The 16,737-nt window shown below is 37.4% G+C and overlaps 3 protein-coding genes across 3 annotated transcripts; 1 reads left to right on the forward strand and 2 right to left on the reverse strand.

Annotated features, from left to right (window-relative positions):
• Positions 1 to 373: 373 nt before the first annotated feature.
• LOC107787094 (cytochrome P450 86A8-like) lies at positions 374 to 3,046 on the forward strand. Its single transcript, XM_016608612.2, has one exon. The coding sequence runs from the start codon at positions 928 to 930 to the stop codon at positions 2,542 to 2,544; it is 1,617 nt and encodes a 538-aa protein (XP_016464098.1). The 5' UTR covers positions 374 to 927; the 3' UTR covers positions 2,545 to 3,046.
• A 771-nt stretch (positions 3,047 to 3,817) lies between these two features.
• Positions 3,818 to 11,178, reverse strand: LOC107787093 (ascorbate transporter, chloroplastic). Its single transcript, XM_016608611.2, has 11 exons — positions 10,870 to 11,178; positions 8,965 to 9,545; positions 8,378 to 8,485; positions 7,931 to 8,086; positions 7,396 to 7,611; positions 6,702 to 6,911; positions 5,230 to 5,367; positions 5,011 to 5,112; positions 4,866 to 4,931; positions 4,443 to 4,527; positions 3,818 to 4,345 (listed from the first exon to the last, which is right to left on the reverse strand). Exons 1-11 carry the CDS (start codon positions 10,922 to 10,924, stop codon positions 4,248 to 4,250), a joined length of 1,815 nt encoding a protein of 604 aa, XP_016464097.2. The 5' UTR covers positions 10,925 to 11,178; the 3' UTR covers positions 3,818 to 4,247.
• Positions 11,179 to 12,971: 1,793 nt separating this feature from the next.
• Positions 12,972 to 16,169, reverse strand: LOC107787089 (glycerol-3-phosphate 2-O-acyltransferase 4-like). The gene is made up of 2 exons (XM_016608608.2): positions 15,483 to 16,169; positions 12,972 to 14,030 (listed from the first exon to the last, which is right to left on the reverse strand). Exons 1-2 carry the CDS (start codon positions 16,110 to 16,112, stop codon positions 13,155 to 13,157), a joined length of 1,506 nt encoding a protein of 501 aa, XP_016464094.2. The 5' UTR covers positions 16,113 to 16,169; the 3' UTR covers positions 12,972 to 13,154.
• Between the last annotated feature and the right edge of the window lie 568 nt (positions 16,170 to 16,737).

Below are 16,737 nucleotides of genomic sequence, written 5' to 3' on the forward strand. Positions count from 1 at the left end.
TTCAGATTTATCTTTACATAAAAAGTGGCTAAATTTCGATTACTTTTAAAACAGAGCTATTTTTGAACGACCACTTGTAAATCTGGCTATTTTTGAATTTCTCCCCACTTTTTATGCACTTACAAATATCTTTGAGTAAATCTGATAATGCTAAGTATATAGAAGTTAAATTCATTGTGAAAAGATTATTTCTACCGATAAACATAAAAAAGGTTGATAGAGTCACGTAACGTGAAGTACTTGGCCATAAATTTGTTGGTGGCAGTTCGTTCACCGAACCCTTAACCAGCTACATGATCACAATCCCATGTTCCATTTATGAGTTGTTATACTAATTCAAAAACAAAAACAAAAGCACATAATACATCTCCATAAGTACAAACTTTCCAATCCTTTCTCACTTCCCTTTTATCTGTTTTTCTCTTTCTGCACTACTACTACTACTACTACTACTACTTTCTCAACTAATCTCATTTACTTCATTTCACCACCCTTTGGCTTCCTTCATTCAATGCTTGAATTTAAAGAGCAGCTCCTTTTCTCTGCAGAATTAGTTGGGGAGCTTTTCATCCCAACCCCCCACCCCCACCATCCTCTATTTGTATTTTTCCTTTTTATTGCCCACTGTTAAGTTTTGGCTATAGTGGTTTTTCTTGATGCCCTTTTGCTACAAATCTTGAATATACTAGTAGTTTTTTTTATATGCATTTATTGTGTTTGCCAGAGAGAAAAAAAAATTAGATGGTGAAATCCAAGATACAGTCTGGCTCTTAGTTATTGCTCCTCAATTCTACTTCAACTACTATTATTTTCCTCCCCTATAAATTCCCTTTTCTTTTGTTACATCTCATAGTACTGTCTACTCCACTTAGTACTACTTAACTGGCCATCTCTTACTTTATATTATATGCTTCATTCTCTCAAAACATGGACATTGCCATAGCTTTGCTTTTGTTTACTGCCATAACCTGTTATCTTCTATGGTTCACCTTCATCTCAAGATCTCTCAAGGGTCCACGTGTCTGGCCCTTATTGGGCAGCTTACCGGGCTTGATCGAGAACTCCGAGCGTATGCATGACTGGATTGTGGACAACCTCCGCGCGTGTGGTGGCACGTACCAGACATGCATATGTGCTGTCCCATTCTTGGCCCGGAAGCAAGGTCTCGTGACTGTCACGTGCGACCCGAAGAACTTGGAGCATATTTTGAAGACCCGATTCGAGAACTACCCGAAGGGTCCGACTTGGCAAGCCGTTTTCCATGAGCTGCTTGGCCAAGGAATTTTTAACTCTGATGGTGACACGTGGCTGTTTCAAAGGAAGACGGCGGCGCTTGAGTTCACGACTCGGACGCTCCGCCAAGCCATGGCTCGATGGGTCAACCGAGCCATTCAGCTTAGGTTCTGTCCAATTCTTAAGACGGCTCAGCTTGAAAACAAGCCTGTTGATTTACAAGATCTTTTACTTAGGCTCACTTTTGACAACATTTGCGGCTTGGCTTTTGGCAAGGACCCACAAACATTGGCACCCGGCTTGCCGGAGAATACCTTCGCTTCGGCTTTTGACCGGGCCACGGAGGCGTCGCTGCAGCGATTCATATTGCCAGAAGTTATATGGAAGCTGAAGAAATGGCTTGGGCTAGGAATGGAAGTCAGCTTGAACCGAAGCCTTGTACAGCTGGACAAATATATGTCTGACATCATAAATACACGTAAGCTTGAGCTGATGAGTCAGCAAAAAGATGGAAACCCTCATGATGACTTGTTATCAAGGTTCATGAAAAAGAAAGAATCCTACACGGACAAGTTCTTGCAACACGTGGCACTCAACTTCATCCTAGCTGGACGTGACACGTCATCGGTCGCATTGAGTTGGTTTTTCTGGTTGGTCATACAAAATCCAGTAGTTGAACAAAAGATCTTACACGAAATATGCACGGTCTTGATAGAGACACGTGGCAGTGACACGTCATCATGGCTCGATGAGCCGTTAGCTTTCGAGGAAGTTGATCGGCTAACCTACTTGAAAGCTGCACTATCTGAAACTCTCCGGCTTTATCCGTCGGTGCCGGAGGACTCGAAGCACGTGGTGGTCGACGACGTGTTGCCGGACGGAACATTTGTTCCGGCAGGTTCATCAATAACATATTCGATATATTCAGCTGGAAGAATGAAAACTACATGGGGCGAGGATTGCTTAGAATTCAAGCCAGAGAGGTGGCTAACCCCAGATGGTAAGAAGTTTGTAATGCATGAACAGTACAAGTTTGTAGCTTTTAATGCTGGTCCAAGGATATGCCTAGGGAAGGACTTGGCATACTTGCAAATGAAGTCGGTGGCGGCAGCAGTGTTGCTCCGCCACCGGCTAACGGTGGCTCCCGGCCATAAGGTGGAGCAGAAAATGTCGTTGACTTTGTTCATGAAAGACGGCCTTAAAGTTAATCTTCGTCCAAGAAACCTCACACCATTAGTGACTAGTATAAAGAAGGAAAGAGAGGTCCAATTAGTCCAAAAATTGCACGGGGACAAAGATGAATGTTCATAATGGGTAGGAGGGTGGTTGAGGTGATTTAAAGAATGGTGTCGGCAAATATTGATTGCAAGGAAGCTATAGTTCAATTGAATTTGCTTATATATGGTGGTTATAATTCTCACATGAATGCTCAATTATGGCAGCTTTTGTCATAAAGGAGAAATGGTGGTATATTCATGATTTTAGGGTACATCTCATTCATTGTGGGACAAACTTTTTTTTGGTGGTAGATGGAAATGATTTTGAGGTTTAAGAGGAGGGAGATTTCTCAATAATATACTAGTAATAAGTTGTACAAGTACTAGCTGGATTACTTTTCTTCTTTTAATTATTCTATAGTATCCTAAAGCTGACCCCTTTATTTGTTCCTTTTACGTTGTTTGGTTATTCTCCATATAATTCTTTTGTATTTTCTAGTTTTTTTTTTCCTTTTTCACAGTCTCACTTTGTTTGGTATGTTAATTCTTTTGTATCTTGTTATTATTTTTGAATAACTAAATGGTGTTTGTTTTGTTTCTGGCCTCTTGTCCCACAATCTACATTTTAAATGCTTAATGCTCAATAGCAAAAGTGGAAAGCTGGACCACTGATCAAGCATAAATGGAACCTAAAACTTTTCTGTAAAGCCCTTTCCTAGGTTGAGATTAGTTTTTGGAAGATCGGTTGCAATCAAATTAATAAGTAATCTAACTGAATTTCTTAATTCAATTTCCTTTTTCCAAAATTAGTGACATTTGCAACTAGGAGTCGAACTCTAGCTGTCGCAAATCTTCCCCTCATTTGAAGGTGAAATTCGTTGAAATGGGAAGTCTCAAATTACCTGGAATAGATCATCCAAGAAGATGCAAGATTTAAAGTCTAGGCAGTGTCTCAATGTCTATTATGGAAACGGGCCTTTAACTTCATTATATCCCAATCTCATGGTTCTACAATCTCATTTTCTGTTCTTTGTAAATTCAACTCTATTTCTTTTCCAGGACTATGCAAAATCCTGTCTGCTGATGCATATCCTGGTGTTCAGACCAGAAACTAAACATCTCTCTTTAAATATCTCTATTGGAGTATTTGATTGATGAGGCATGGGGATATTCTCTTCACATGAAAGAATCCACATCACACGTAGCACTGAAGGGCGTTTCTTAAGCCAGCTCAGTTCTCTTATCACTGAGAAATTTAAGCTGAGTGTAAAGAACTTGGTCACAGCAAAACCAAATCTTTGTATTACATTTGGTACTATCATATCTAAGTGTTTTAGAGTCCATCGCTAAGTGTCAGATCAGCATCCTGCGGAGTATTAAACATGTATACTGGAACCATAATAACGCGTCCATACAACAAGACTAGCAAATAGTATCAAGGTTGAAGGAAAATACTAAGCTAAAAGAATGTCCAGACTTCATATCAGGTGTCCTATGGAAAATCCATGCCAGTAAATTTACCAACATTTACAGGTCAAATTACCCAGATAGCTTTTTGCTAAGCATGGTTCAAAGTTTCATGCAAGTAAAGAGCACCTTTAAGGAGAAACTTTCCGAAAATTGTTTTAGGACCTCATTGCAGGGGACTTTCTAGGTATAAACCTGGGGGCATTAGCACCTTGTTCTCATAACTGGAATTTATGCTTGTAGTAAAATTCGTTTCCAGGTATCCGATGGATTTTCACTTTTTCTGATTTCTCAAGTTACACTAGGCTTCCTTCGTGCAACCTTTATTATCTACTCGAGGATTCTCTCTCCAGTTGAGAAGAAATTCCAGACTAATGTGCCTATGATGTATAATATAACAGCCACCTTAAATACATCATCCCAAGATCCTGCAGAAGGAAAATACAGGAATGTCATGAATAAACTCAAAACCGACATTCTCATTCAGAACCACCAAGCTAATAAGAAAATATACAACATAAAAACCTTTTTGTAGTATGTATCCAGTTGCAGCTGTACCGAAGACACCAGCTAGCACCCCAGCAGTATTAGATAATCCCAACAACACTCCCTGCGGGAGATGTATACAAATTTTTCAGACATCTAAATTTCAAAAACAAGCTATGAAAAATGTCCAACTGTTCTGTGCAATAAATAATTGATTGAGACAAGCGTTGGCAGAGGTTTACAGCCATCAACCAACAAGCTAACACGATGTAAAATTTCTTTCATGATTACTACTAATTCATGTAATATAGTTAACAGTGTCCAGACAAGAACTTCCACTAATGGTGACAAGATAAAGTCCATGAGTTGCATCCTGGGACCACAGTTAGGTGCTAACCGGGAAAAAAGTAGGACAAACAATTCTAGACATATAAAGCTTTTATATGCAGTAGAGGTACTTACAGCGTAACGTGGTCCAATGTCTTGGTGATTAGAGTAGAGGCCAGACTGAGAGAATGCATCCGATCCCTTCCAAAATATCAAAATATTTAATCAACAGACTTAAAAAATCTCCCAAAAGTACATTCCATTATCCTATGGCACCAACCTGACTGAATGCCATGCATAGCACTGCTAATGCAGGAGTCCTCACATGGCTTAATTGTGAAAGAAAAAAAGCAGGGCCCAGAAAACCAATAGATTGCATAATCTGCAAATTTTTATATTAGAAATGAAATAAATTCAAGTAATGCTCATCATTGGATGATTAAACTATAACGCTATACACAGTATAAAACTTTATACAAGAGTTCTATGAAGCCCTTGCCTTACGAACTGATGTTATGGAGAATCCTTTGCTCACAAGTGTATCGGCAATCCAACCACCTACATTTGCAAATACGGCCATGGTCAGCCATGGCAATACACACAGTAGTCCTGATTCGGTGAGGTTGAACTTTAAAACCTGAAGAGATAAAAAGATTGGAGAGAAAGACCTTAATTAGCTTGCACAGTAAAGATTCTTCTAAATACAGTACCATCTTCAAAAAATCCACGAGCATTGAGTCACTTCAGATAGTTTAACACGAAACCTCATAAATTCAACTCACAGAATACAGAGAAATGTCAAGATCCACTAGAGCTAGCAAGGCAAGCACTAAAGGTAAGACAAAACAAACCAATATCCAAATTCAAGCTGGAATACGAGAAACTGAAATTTTCACAAGATCATTACTTCAGGTTCAGCATTATGGTTACAAATTCTAGAGCGTTGAAGATTCTGAACATCTAAGAGAGTCATCAATGTTAGCAAGACAAATATTTCCTGATGCCATGAGAAATATTGATATTAGAAGGCAAGAAAATGGACTTGCATAACTAACCGAGCGGAATGGATTAGCCAGCCCAGCTAATTTGAGATTGAGGCATAGCGGATTAATTGACTGATAAGATGGCTCACACAGTGCTTAAAGTTATCTTGAGATTTATATTATCTTGACAAGGAATCTTGAAGGCACTCACATCACACTCCAGAGAAGAATGGAAAAAGAAAAGAAACAGATGCACAAAACAAATGGAATGTCAGAAGACTAGCCGAGACCAATCTGAAATGAACAAAAATTATTATGTCAAGCAACCATTCCAGATCTTCGGATGCCAGGCTCAGATCAACTCCCAGAACCATGTTATTCCTGGTGAAATTTCATTATTTTTATTAATTGTAAATTGCCAAGGAAATCAGAGGAAACAGCAGAGAGGAGAAGGTGAGATAAATTGAAGTATCAAGTGTACCTGGGATTTGTAATTACTTCAAGAAGTACAAGACAGCATAATTAATAAAGCTGTACATGCATAATCTCAAGAGCTACTTCTTGAATATGTTAAAGTTTATATTCGAGAACCATTTGGAGTTTGATTAAATGTTTCTTCTTTCTCTTCTAATGATTACAAACTTCAGTAGAGTTTTCAAGGAATTGGGCAGTTAATCGGCGAAATCAATTTAAAATATAAAAACAGACTGCATAATGGATCAGGTAATCGGGTGCAGTTTTCCTGTCCTGCTAGGACTGAAATCAGAGGCGTAAAACCATACGGCATCCTGTATCGCTAGTAGAATCCCTGAGCTCTACGGTTCAGCTAGTCTCCAGGAAACGGTGCATGAATCAAATAATATCCCACTTGACAAAGACAAAAAATAAAGTTTTATTTATTTTTTGTTCTCCATTTTCCCGGTTGACGAAATGCAAAGGAAGAAATAACTCCAAGAAGGATCGCGCCAGGCAGCAGTATCAGACATACCTGACTATAGTATGTAGGCATCCATGTCAGTAGAATAAATGTTCCCCAGTTATGACAGAAATGGGAGATAATGAGGGCCCAGACAGGTGCCTTTGATAAAATTAGTTTCCATGGGATGTTAGAGACAGGTTCCTTAGAGACGCTGCCATCCATGATCAGCCTCTTTTCCTGTGCACTAAGCCCTGGATCATCTTTTGGAGAGCTATATGCCTGGAAAATAAAATAGACAATGTATAACAAAGGAGTACTAGTCATGGAGGAGTTAGATATCATAACAAATGAGTACTAGTCATGTAGGACTCAGATATCATAGCACAGAAAAAATAAACCAGACAAAACTGGACTCCAAGAGCTCACCCTTTTCACCAGAACCCACAAATTAGTGTAGCTAAAACTATACCATGGAATGATGTTTCAACCATGAAAAATCATGGAAAGGAAATAACAAACCAGACATCTTTGATCCAATGACAAGAAACTGATGCACCAAAATTTTAGGTCTAAACGATGATAGCAGAAGCTGAAAACTAATAACTCTGTTGCTTTATTAGAACTTCACAACTAGAAGCACAAAGGTTATGTTATCTTAAGCAAAACTGTGAAAAGGGAGAAATAATGATAACAAGTCGTGAAAATTTTGGAAGACTATAAAAATAAAAGAAGTCAAAGATACAGAAAAAGCAGACAAACTCACCTTAGTCAACCACAGTGCAAACCAGATGCTTCCAAGAGAACCAAAGGAATAGAAGACTGATGGCCATCCGAACTTCTGGATCAAAATAGGAGAGAAACCTAATCCTGTAACAGAACCAAGATACATTCCACTATACACTAGGGCAAGAGATCTGCTTCTTTCTGAGACAGGAATCCACTTTGAGAGCATATTATTCATGGCAGGCATCGCGACACCCTGACGAGAACTTACATAGTCAGAACAAGGGACTATGCATGAGACACTTGAATTAACTCCTTACCAACTACAGTTGTGGTACAAAAGAATCAGAGTGTATGGTGAGACCCCAAAATTGATCCACAAGTTTATGAGATGTATCTTCTTAAATCCACTATGTTTATTATAGCTAAGCATGAAACAACTGGTTTGTCTTACAGTGTCTGTAACCAGAACAATTTCAGGCTACTTACTGGTCTAACGACAACTTAAAACACTTGGAAAATCAGCTGCGTAGAAGATTTTGGAAGAAACTGGGAATACGCATATAGAGACTAACCTCCCCAATACCCATTAAGGCACGCACGACAAGTAAGAATGGAAGTCCCATTCTGGCGGCAATAGGAGTTAAAACAGTTGCAATCGACCACCAGACAACTCCGAAGCCAAGCACTACCTTCCCACCAAATTTATCCGCCCATATCCCTCCAACAATCTGCATATAGAACACGTAAACAAAAGTAAGATATTGGTTTATCTAGCACATGAGAATAGAATATCAGAAATTGAATTGATTGTCCTATGTGTTCGCGCGTCTTCACTGGCTACCTAGAATAGAGTTCTAAGACTAGCTTAGAAATTAATAATAGATGAAACCTTATGTGGAGACATGGTCAGAGTACATGAAAACCGCATCCGTAACACAACAGATTGATCAAATACTAATACTGGAATAGGAAAGAGTTCATGCACTAGAAGAGAGCAAGATAGTGTTAATGAAGAAAACCTGAGTGAGAAGATAGCCCCAGAAGAAGGAAGACTGGATGAGACCAACCGTAGCGCTGTTCCAGTTAAATTCCTTTGACATCGGAAGAATTGCAATGCTCATGTTCACCTAAAACCAAAGTGGAAGCTGAGTTGGGCCGGTAATAAATGATCACATATGGTCTCTTATCAAATAATATCAAACAGATGAATAGAAAAAGAATGGAAGGAAGAAACTCATTTTCATTCAGCTTAAGATCTCAAGAATTTAAACATAATTTCTCTTTGAAAAAAAAAATTAAACAACTTTTGTGACTTAATCTGCAATTTAAAGCTTGAAGGCAAGGTAGCTATTCTTACAACCATGTTTGTAAACAAATTTTGATGGTGATTATTGAAAAAATAGGATATACAATAGTTAATGCGGTAGCCATAAAGTTTGGCATGCATTGAATACACCTATGCTTAGGTGTTTTTCTAAAAAAAAGTTAAGCAATGAACGATACATTCAAACATCCCAAAAAGGGATGACAATGTCCATCTTATAGGGGGTCATAAGATCAGAATGGAAAGCTAAGTAGCAAGATAAAAGTTGGATGAATTGCTCACACGATCCATGTTGCATAACAAAAATGCAGCAAAACACAGCAGTACAACAATCCAACGTCTTGGAAATTGCTCCCACCAAGGTTTTGATTGCTCAACTTCTTCCACCAAAATGGCTTCACTTGCCCCTTCCGATGACACAAGAGACTCCAAAGCTCCAGTTATGTCATACTCATCAGATTTATAGTCAGCTTGGGTTCTATTTACCGCAGCATGCTTTTTCTGCAGCTTTTGTCCATCAATGAAACCAAGCTTATCCAGCTTCCTTGGTTGAACCCAACTGTTACCTGAGTCAGCAGAGGAAAGATAACATTCCCATCTTCTGGTTCTTCGCCTAGGATTGATGACATGAGAACTTTCACTAAACCGGTTAGGTTGAATGACTTCAACATAAAATGGTGTTTTTGATCCAAAAGATTTACCATCCAATGGTTCAGTAGATTGGGAATATGACCTATAAATGCAACCGGAGTACGACAAGCCACTTCTTGAGAGACACCGCTCATTGTATAACATATTCCTCTGAGCATACTGCAAAGCAGCACAACCCAATCGATCTCCACGGCTAATACGCTGCTCTCTGCCTGTTGACATAGTCAGTTCATTGATTTATTATCCAAGGCACCACGAAGGTGCAAGATACTAAGAACTGAGTAGATCAAGTAGATGAAGGAAATCAGGAAAAGGCTTCATGAAGGGTAAAATTTAGTTTTGGCAGCTACAAGTGCTGACTAACATTCTGATATTTACAGCACTTCATCATTCAGAGTGTTCCCCAAAAACAACAAGTGAAGCGAAAGAGAAAAAGAAAGAAGATTCGCTGCTGCTCTTTACTTTTCAAGAACTACTCGCTTTACCCGGAGACCAATTTAGTTTCTTACAGCATTTCCGTGACCAACAGGAATCACAAGATTCCCTGCATTTGTAATATTCACATGTATCTCTCCAATTAATTGAGTCAAATCATGAGTTAGTTTGCATATGTACCCAATTTTGAAGTCAAGATTCTCTTAGTTTTGTCGGGTTAACAACTAAAAGGGCAGTCTGTGCACTAAGCTCTCGCTATGCGCGGGTCCGGGAAGGGCCTGACCACAAGGGTCTGTTGTAGGCAGTCTTATCCTGCATTTTTGCAAGAGCCTGTTCCCAAAGCTCGAACCCGTGACATCCTGGTCACATGGCAGTAACTTTACCGGTTACGCCAAGTCTCCCCTTCTGTGGAAACAACTATTTATCAAAATTTCCATCACTTCACCATAGCTTGTGGTAAAAGATATTCCTTTAAGAATTGTGCAAGAGATTTTAACATCAAAGAGATCAGAGAGTTTATACTGCGAATGTTATCTTGATAAAATAGTTCTTCTTTTATGTTTATAGTCTAGGCACGAAATACCAAAATGATTCTCTAATAATTTTTAATGAGAAGAAACAAACAGTCACTATTACACATCTTCTAGCCGTAACTAATTTAAGCTTTGTCTTAGTTAAATCAGCTTTTAGAAATCGACATAGATATAGCCGCACAAATGACCAAAATTAAAATATTTTTCACACAAAATCTATGAGTATCCATTTGCATGCAAACGATTCCTTTAGATACCAGTATAACATCCAGATGTTAACTCAAGCATTGAGGCAAAACAGTAATTTCAGCACACACACCCCAAAAAAAAAAGTACTTTCAGCACTCAAACAAATAGAAAAAAATTAAATATTTCTAATCATAAAAAGAACTACATTCACAAATTCAATAGACATGAGATCAAATTTGCTACATGCATCCAATACTTCTTTACTATTTCTCGAAATCCGCAACTTCCCGTATACTGAAATTAAGCAGCTAAACAGCTAAGCAGAAACACTTGTGTAGCGAAAGTTCAAAGCAGGAGTTAACAATGGTGAATTGTTTACCTGAACCGACGAAACAACCGAAATTCCGGTTAGAAACGACGGCGCCGATTGCCATTGTCACCGGCGACTATGTTTTTTCGTCAGCTAACACTCTCTGCGTACACACGAACTAGTTCTCCGTTTTAAGGAAAAAAACTGAATTTCTCTCTCTAAAATCTGCGCAAAGAAAGAAGATAACAGTAGGAGTGATGTTCTTCATCCGAATTTCAGTGGAAAATTGGCATTTATATTTTCTGAAAAGCGGGAAAAATAAAAGTCTCAGTGGGCGTCGATATAACCCAAAGCAACAGAGGGATGAGAATATGACACGTGGCATTTCATCCGCTGCGATTTGAGAGGTTATCCGTGCGGAGAAGCTACAATCTCTTTAATACCCCTCTATGTTTAATTAAACTAAATGTGATTTAAGAGTGGAATAGATGAAAATAAGGTGTGACGTTAAGGGTAATTTCGGATATCAACATGAAAGCTGTGGGCTATCGCTTTTACCGAAAAGCCATTGATCGGTGAGTCACATAGAGGAATAGAATCTTGGGAGTACATTTTTTGTTGTGGCTATTTCTGATCCACTCCTCTTTGCATACGTATCAAAGTTAAATGTGCCAAATGCCAATGATTTTTACTACAATACGGTGATGACGCGATTTCACAATTGTTTTTTCAATTTCAAATAATTAGATGTGCCATGACGGGATGATTATAATGAATAAATACAAAGTTATTGACACTTACAGCTTATTTACATAAAATTATATTGTATCGTATTATTATTTTAAGTACGGTATTTTATTTTGAATGTTATTTTAATTTATTGTATCGTATTATTAAATCTGTTATTACGTAATAACGAAAATTGTCATATTATGTAACGACGAATTTGGTGTGGCGGCGTTTTTATCTTACTTTTTTCTTTTTATCTTGCCATTCCTTATTATAAATAATTATATATTATCTTTTACCCCTTTTTTATATATAATAATTCTATATTGTATCGTATTTTTTCTTAGTGGGCGTTTGGAGATAAGAATTGTAAAATTCCAAGAAAAAGTGAAATATTTTTTCAAGTGAAAATGGTATTTGAAAATTAGAGTTGTGCTTGGGCATAAATATAATTTTGAGTTATTTTTGAATTTTTGTGAGTGATCTTAGTGAAAATTTTGAAAAATAACTTTTTAGAGTTTTTCAAATTTTCGAAAAATTCCCAAATTCATCTTCAAGTGAAAATTAAAAATTTTATGGCCAAACACTGATTTCGAAAAAAAATGAAATTTTTTCGAAAAAAAGTGAAAAAATTCTTATGTCCAAATGGGCTCTTAGTAGTGTTGCAAGTTTATTTTTCGTATTGTTGGTACATGGCATCATCAAACGACGGAAAATAATATTATTCAAACGATATATTCATCAAACAATATAATACAATACAGTGCATTATGAACTATACATAATAACCATCCAAACAAGTTGTTAGCGTAAACATCGAACGCCTCTATTCTGAACCCTTAATTCAACATCAATCAATTCTTAGTATGGATGACTCAAACTAACGTCAATTAGTTAATCACCCATCCTTCCACTACTCAATTGACATGCATTAGCAGAAAATTTAACTATCAAATCACGAGTGATTTGCTTTTATTCCGATGGAAATGTTTGCTTAATCGATATTTTTTTCCTTTCCTAATCAAAAGGTAGACCAAAAATAAACAATGGAGTTCTCATTCTATTTTCCAACATTCTTTTGCTCTTTCACTCGGACCAAATATTCCAAAACTTTATATGTTGAAAATTATTGGATGCAATCTGAGCTTAGCTGGTATCAGCTGGAGGTGATTTTAATGCCCTGAAGCAAAATCCATGTGGTCAAGGATGATTAGGACTTTTAAGTTCTCAAAGATTAATAATGCTAAAAGTGGAGAAAATACAGAGAATCAACAGTTAATACTTGGACCCCCAAGAGAGAAACAAACAAAATTTCGAGATCTACCTTGCAAGTTATATCAAATATTTTGTTGTTGAACGACAAATAAAATGTATTTTAGTAGTCCTGAAATTGCAGTTGAGTCTAAAAACAAGAAGAGCGAAGGAGGAAAAACACAGAAAAGTTAGTCTAAGCACAGATTTGATTTCAATTAATATTGTCTGTTGAATACGAATACAGTAACTAATCATGTAAAAACAAATCCCTTCAACAGCAGAGTTCTATTAAATGTTGAACACAATTTTACTGGCAAAAAAACCCCAAATCCATTAGCTATATAATACCTCCTCCCAAATGAAATCTAATTTCAGGATTTCTTGGAGTACATGGACTCCACTTTGCCATCATTTCCACCAAGCAACATATACTTATCCTTCCTTGTCAACTGAGTGCACTCAAAACCAAGAACACCACCTAACACTTTCTGGACATGGTTGGCTACCTCAATCGATGATTTTCCACCCTTGCAAGTCATTTCCTTTGGCAATGGTTCAAGAAATTTCACTTCATATTTTGGCCTAGGGTTCATGAAAAAGAAGTATGGATCCCAAAACTTAACCCCGCGGACAGTTGTACCATAGAACATGTTTTGCTTAGAGTCCACTGCAACAGGCACAATCCTATCGCTTAATTCTGCGAACAAAGCACTAAACCTCAGCAAAAACGGCTCGCGACAAGTAGTTCCCTCTGGACATACAACTAGATCGCCCTTCTCGAGCAATTTCTTAATCATTGCAGCATCAGCGTCACGATCACGAGTCAAAGCAACGGCTGGAATTGGTGACAAGAATCTAGAGAGCTTGCTCACACTGTATGTGACAGTGGAGACTTTCCTCCCGAGTGCTATAGCAACAATAATAGGATCAAGAGCTGAACGATGATTACACACGTAGAGGTTTCCAGGGGTTCCTGGTGATGGTGGAGGTGGTCGAGGGCCTTTGATCTCGAGCTTGATCCCAACCAATGCATATGTATAACGAACAATGCGCTCTGGGAGAGGGAGATTGAAGTATACACGGAATATAGCGAGAGCAAATCCGAATGGCAGCCACATATAAGTGATTAAGGCATTGAGTGGATTTGGGCGCTGAACCAAGCGACCATCATGGAAGATCAATCTGCTTTTTAAGCGATCGAGTGGAACTGGTTCTGCTGATTTGCTAGGGAGCACCATATAACCTTCCTGTTTAACTTATATATGTTAGCATAGACATAATGTAGATCACCTATTAGTTGGTTCAAACTCAAAGAGACTGAGCTCATGGGTTCGGACTTGGTACATGATCTGAGGCGGACCTATACTATTCAAAAGAGGGATCACCGACATCCGTAAAGTTCGGCAAAAATTTCATGTATATATGTATATGTCTTTAAAAGATAATAGTAATATAATAATAGTGGCACCCTATATACAAAACAAATTTTAACTCAATCCAAAAGTGCACCTTAACTTTCAAATACTTGGTCCGCCTCGGTAGAAAGGGCACATAACACAAAGTTCAAATGAAATCTTGGTGTAACATTGAGGTTTCGCGGTGCATTTATTATTTATTCAATAAAGAAAAACCAACTACTAACAATACATAAATGACCAAACAAAATAGAAATCAAGTCCTTCATTACTACTTTTATTCACATATGTATATCAAATCTAAAGTAATATTGACGCACAACTCAGAGTGAAGGACCACCGGAATTCTGCTAAGTGGCTGGTATGAGAGTAATTGCTTTAGGCCCCTCACAATTTACTTTCACATGTTTATCTCAACCACCACATTAAATGGCATGTAACCAATTACCCACATAGTTATTTTAATTTATTGAAGGATAAAGTTGTAAGTAAATCAGTATCGATTGGAGGTATTATTCTTCTAGTTGTTGATTCTTACAAGAAATCAAAGATAAGGTCCATTTTAAGAAATGTTATCAGATCGATAAGAATTCTTCACACCACCTACTTGAGAATATAATATAAACAACAATAGTATCACAAGTTTAACGTCCAACAGTGGCCACTAAATTAGATATGTTTGGTTAACAACGTCATGCACTAGTTGAACAAGCTCTCATTAGTCATTACATTTATTAGTACTAATACAATTTGCTAAAAGTATAAAAGGAAAATTTAAACGTCAAAGATAATTTAAATATTGTTAGATTTCCGTATATGAGACAAAAGCTTCATTAACATACTCTCTCAACGTTTGTAAGATTCACACTTACATAGAATTTCAGTATATCAATCTAAAAGTTAATGCAAATAAGTTCACATTAATCAAAGAATAGGGATTTTAGATTCTCTCAAGGAATCTGAAGAAAAAAAAGTAGCTTGGTGCACTAAGCTCCTGCTATGCGCGAGGTTCAGGAAGGGGCGAATCACAAAAATCTGTTGTATGCAATCTTACCCTACATTATTGCAAGAAGCTATTTTCACGGCTCGAAGAGCCCGTGACATTTTTTCACTAAACAAAAAGCTGAAATTATACTAAACAAAAATTGCCAGAAATTACATTTTTTTCTAGTTATTAAATTGTGATACAAGAAAAAGCTGCTTTGACTCTCCAAATACTAATCATGTTACATAAATAAAACAGAGTACTGATCGAGTATCAATTAAATTTGTGTAATTATTTACCTTGCAAATGGACATGAAATCATGATCAGACTCACGATCACCCAGTCCAATATCAGGCATTTCTTCTCCAAACTCCTTCAAAATTGACAATTTCTTCCATTTCCCAACCAAAATCCCAGGACTTTTCACAAACCCAGTAGCTCTCTTAGTCTTTGGATTCACCTCAATCTCTGTTCCAAGAACTTTATCACCTCCCAAAAAATCCTTCACAAAGGGCTCAACCATAATTGTAGGATTAGCAGTAACCACAACTTTCCTCTTACACTTATCAAACACCTCAAAACTCTCTTTTCTCACGTCTGAGGCATAAAATCTCGGGAGAACAGCCCGTGAAGCGAGCTCGATATCTCGGATTTTAACGCCAGCGAAAGAAATGTAAATGAGCATTTGAATGGCTAATGCTTCGGATACGAATACGTATGCGATGGCGATGAGAGGGAAAGAAAGGAGAAGTATTAATCCCCGGAGAAAGCTGCCGGCTTCGATAGCGACTAACATGAAGTAAGGGAAAGATGAACGGGAAATTAAGAGGGTTCCGTCGAGATCCGCCGCGACGGAATGGTGGTTCACGGAGGTGGTATCGCATGTCGTTACCGACGGAAAGGATTTCTTGGGTTTTGGAAGTGACATTTTGTTAAAACTCCAGAGAGAAAGATGGGAGTTTTTTGGTTTGTAAGAATGGAGGGTGAGGAGAGGGAAGGTCTGGTTTTAAATGAAAGTGGTTGAGTGTGAAGTTACGTAAAAGTCCTTTAGGATGGTTTTTACAGTTGGGAATTTTTGGATGGAGGTTAGTGAAAAGACAAGAATGACCCTTGAGTTTAGCGTGTGGGAGGATGAGGAATTTAATGCTTCAATTCATAAAATTATGTTGGTTTGGTGTTTGGTATTTACTTTTTGCATTTTTCGTGAAGATAAGGATTAAATTTGCCTTTTGACTTTCTCACCGATATATGAGAATTATCGGATTCAAAATTATTTAATTTTTTTTTTGTTTGGATTCATTTTTAAATAGTATTAAAATAAAGTTTATATATTTACCCATTTAGAGATCATACTTATAACAAGAGTTTTTAAATTGTTATAGATACTCTTTTTGTTGAATGCTAGTAATTGATTAATGATGTAAACTATTTTAGTTTGTTGGAAACTTGAAATCAGACTTCAATGTGTTTACATATTTTGGGAAGTAATCATACTTGATTTGCCCTGATTTTTACTAAATTAGTAGGGACAGAAAAGAAAATGATCAATACGA

This window comes from Nicotiana tabacum, chromosome 7 (genome assembly GCF_000715075.1).
Source record: "Nicotiana tabacum cultivar K326 chromosome 7, ASM71507v2, whole genome shotgun sequence".
NCBI lineage: Eukaryota > Viridiplantae > Streptophyta > Magnoliopsida > Solanales > Solanaceae > Nicotiana > Nicotiana tabacum.

Excerpts from the sequence above, each read along its gene's own strand:
- LOC107787094 (XM_016608612.2), top strand. The coding sequence starts at position 928 with ATGGACATTGCCATAGCTTTGCTTTTGTTTACTGCCATAACCTGTTAT.
- LOC107787093 (XM_016608611.2), bottom strand. The coding sequence starts at position 10,924 with ATGGCAATCGGCGCCGTCGTTTCTAACCGGAATTTCGGTTGTTTCGTC. Across the intron at positions 4,932-5,010 it reads TATGCATGGCATTCAGTCAG|GGATCGGATGCATTCTCTCA; the intron begins GTTGGTGCCATA and ends ATATTTTGGAAG. Across the intron at positions 4,346-4,442 it reads TGGATACATACTACAAAAAG|GATCTTGGGATGATGTATTT; the intron begins GTTTTTATGTTG and ends TTCCTTCTGCAG.
- LOC107787089 (XM_016608608.2), bottom strand. The coding sequence starts at position 16,112 with ATGTCACTTCCAAAACCCAAGAAATCCTTTCCGTCGGTAACGACATGC. Across the intron at positions 14,031-15,482 it reads ATTTCATGTCCATTTGCAAG|GAAGGTTATATGGTGCTCCC; the intron begins GTAAATAATTAC and ends TAAGTTAAACAG.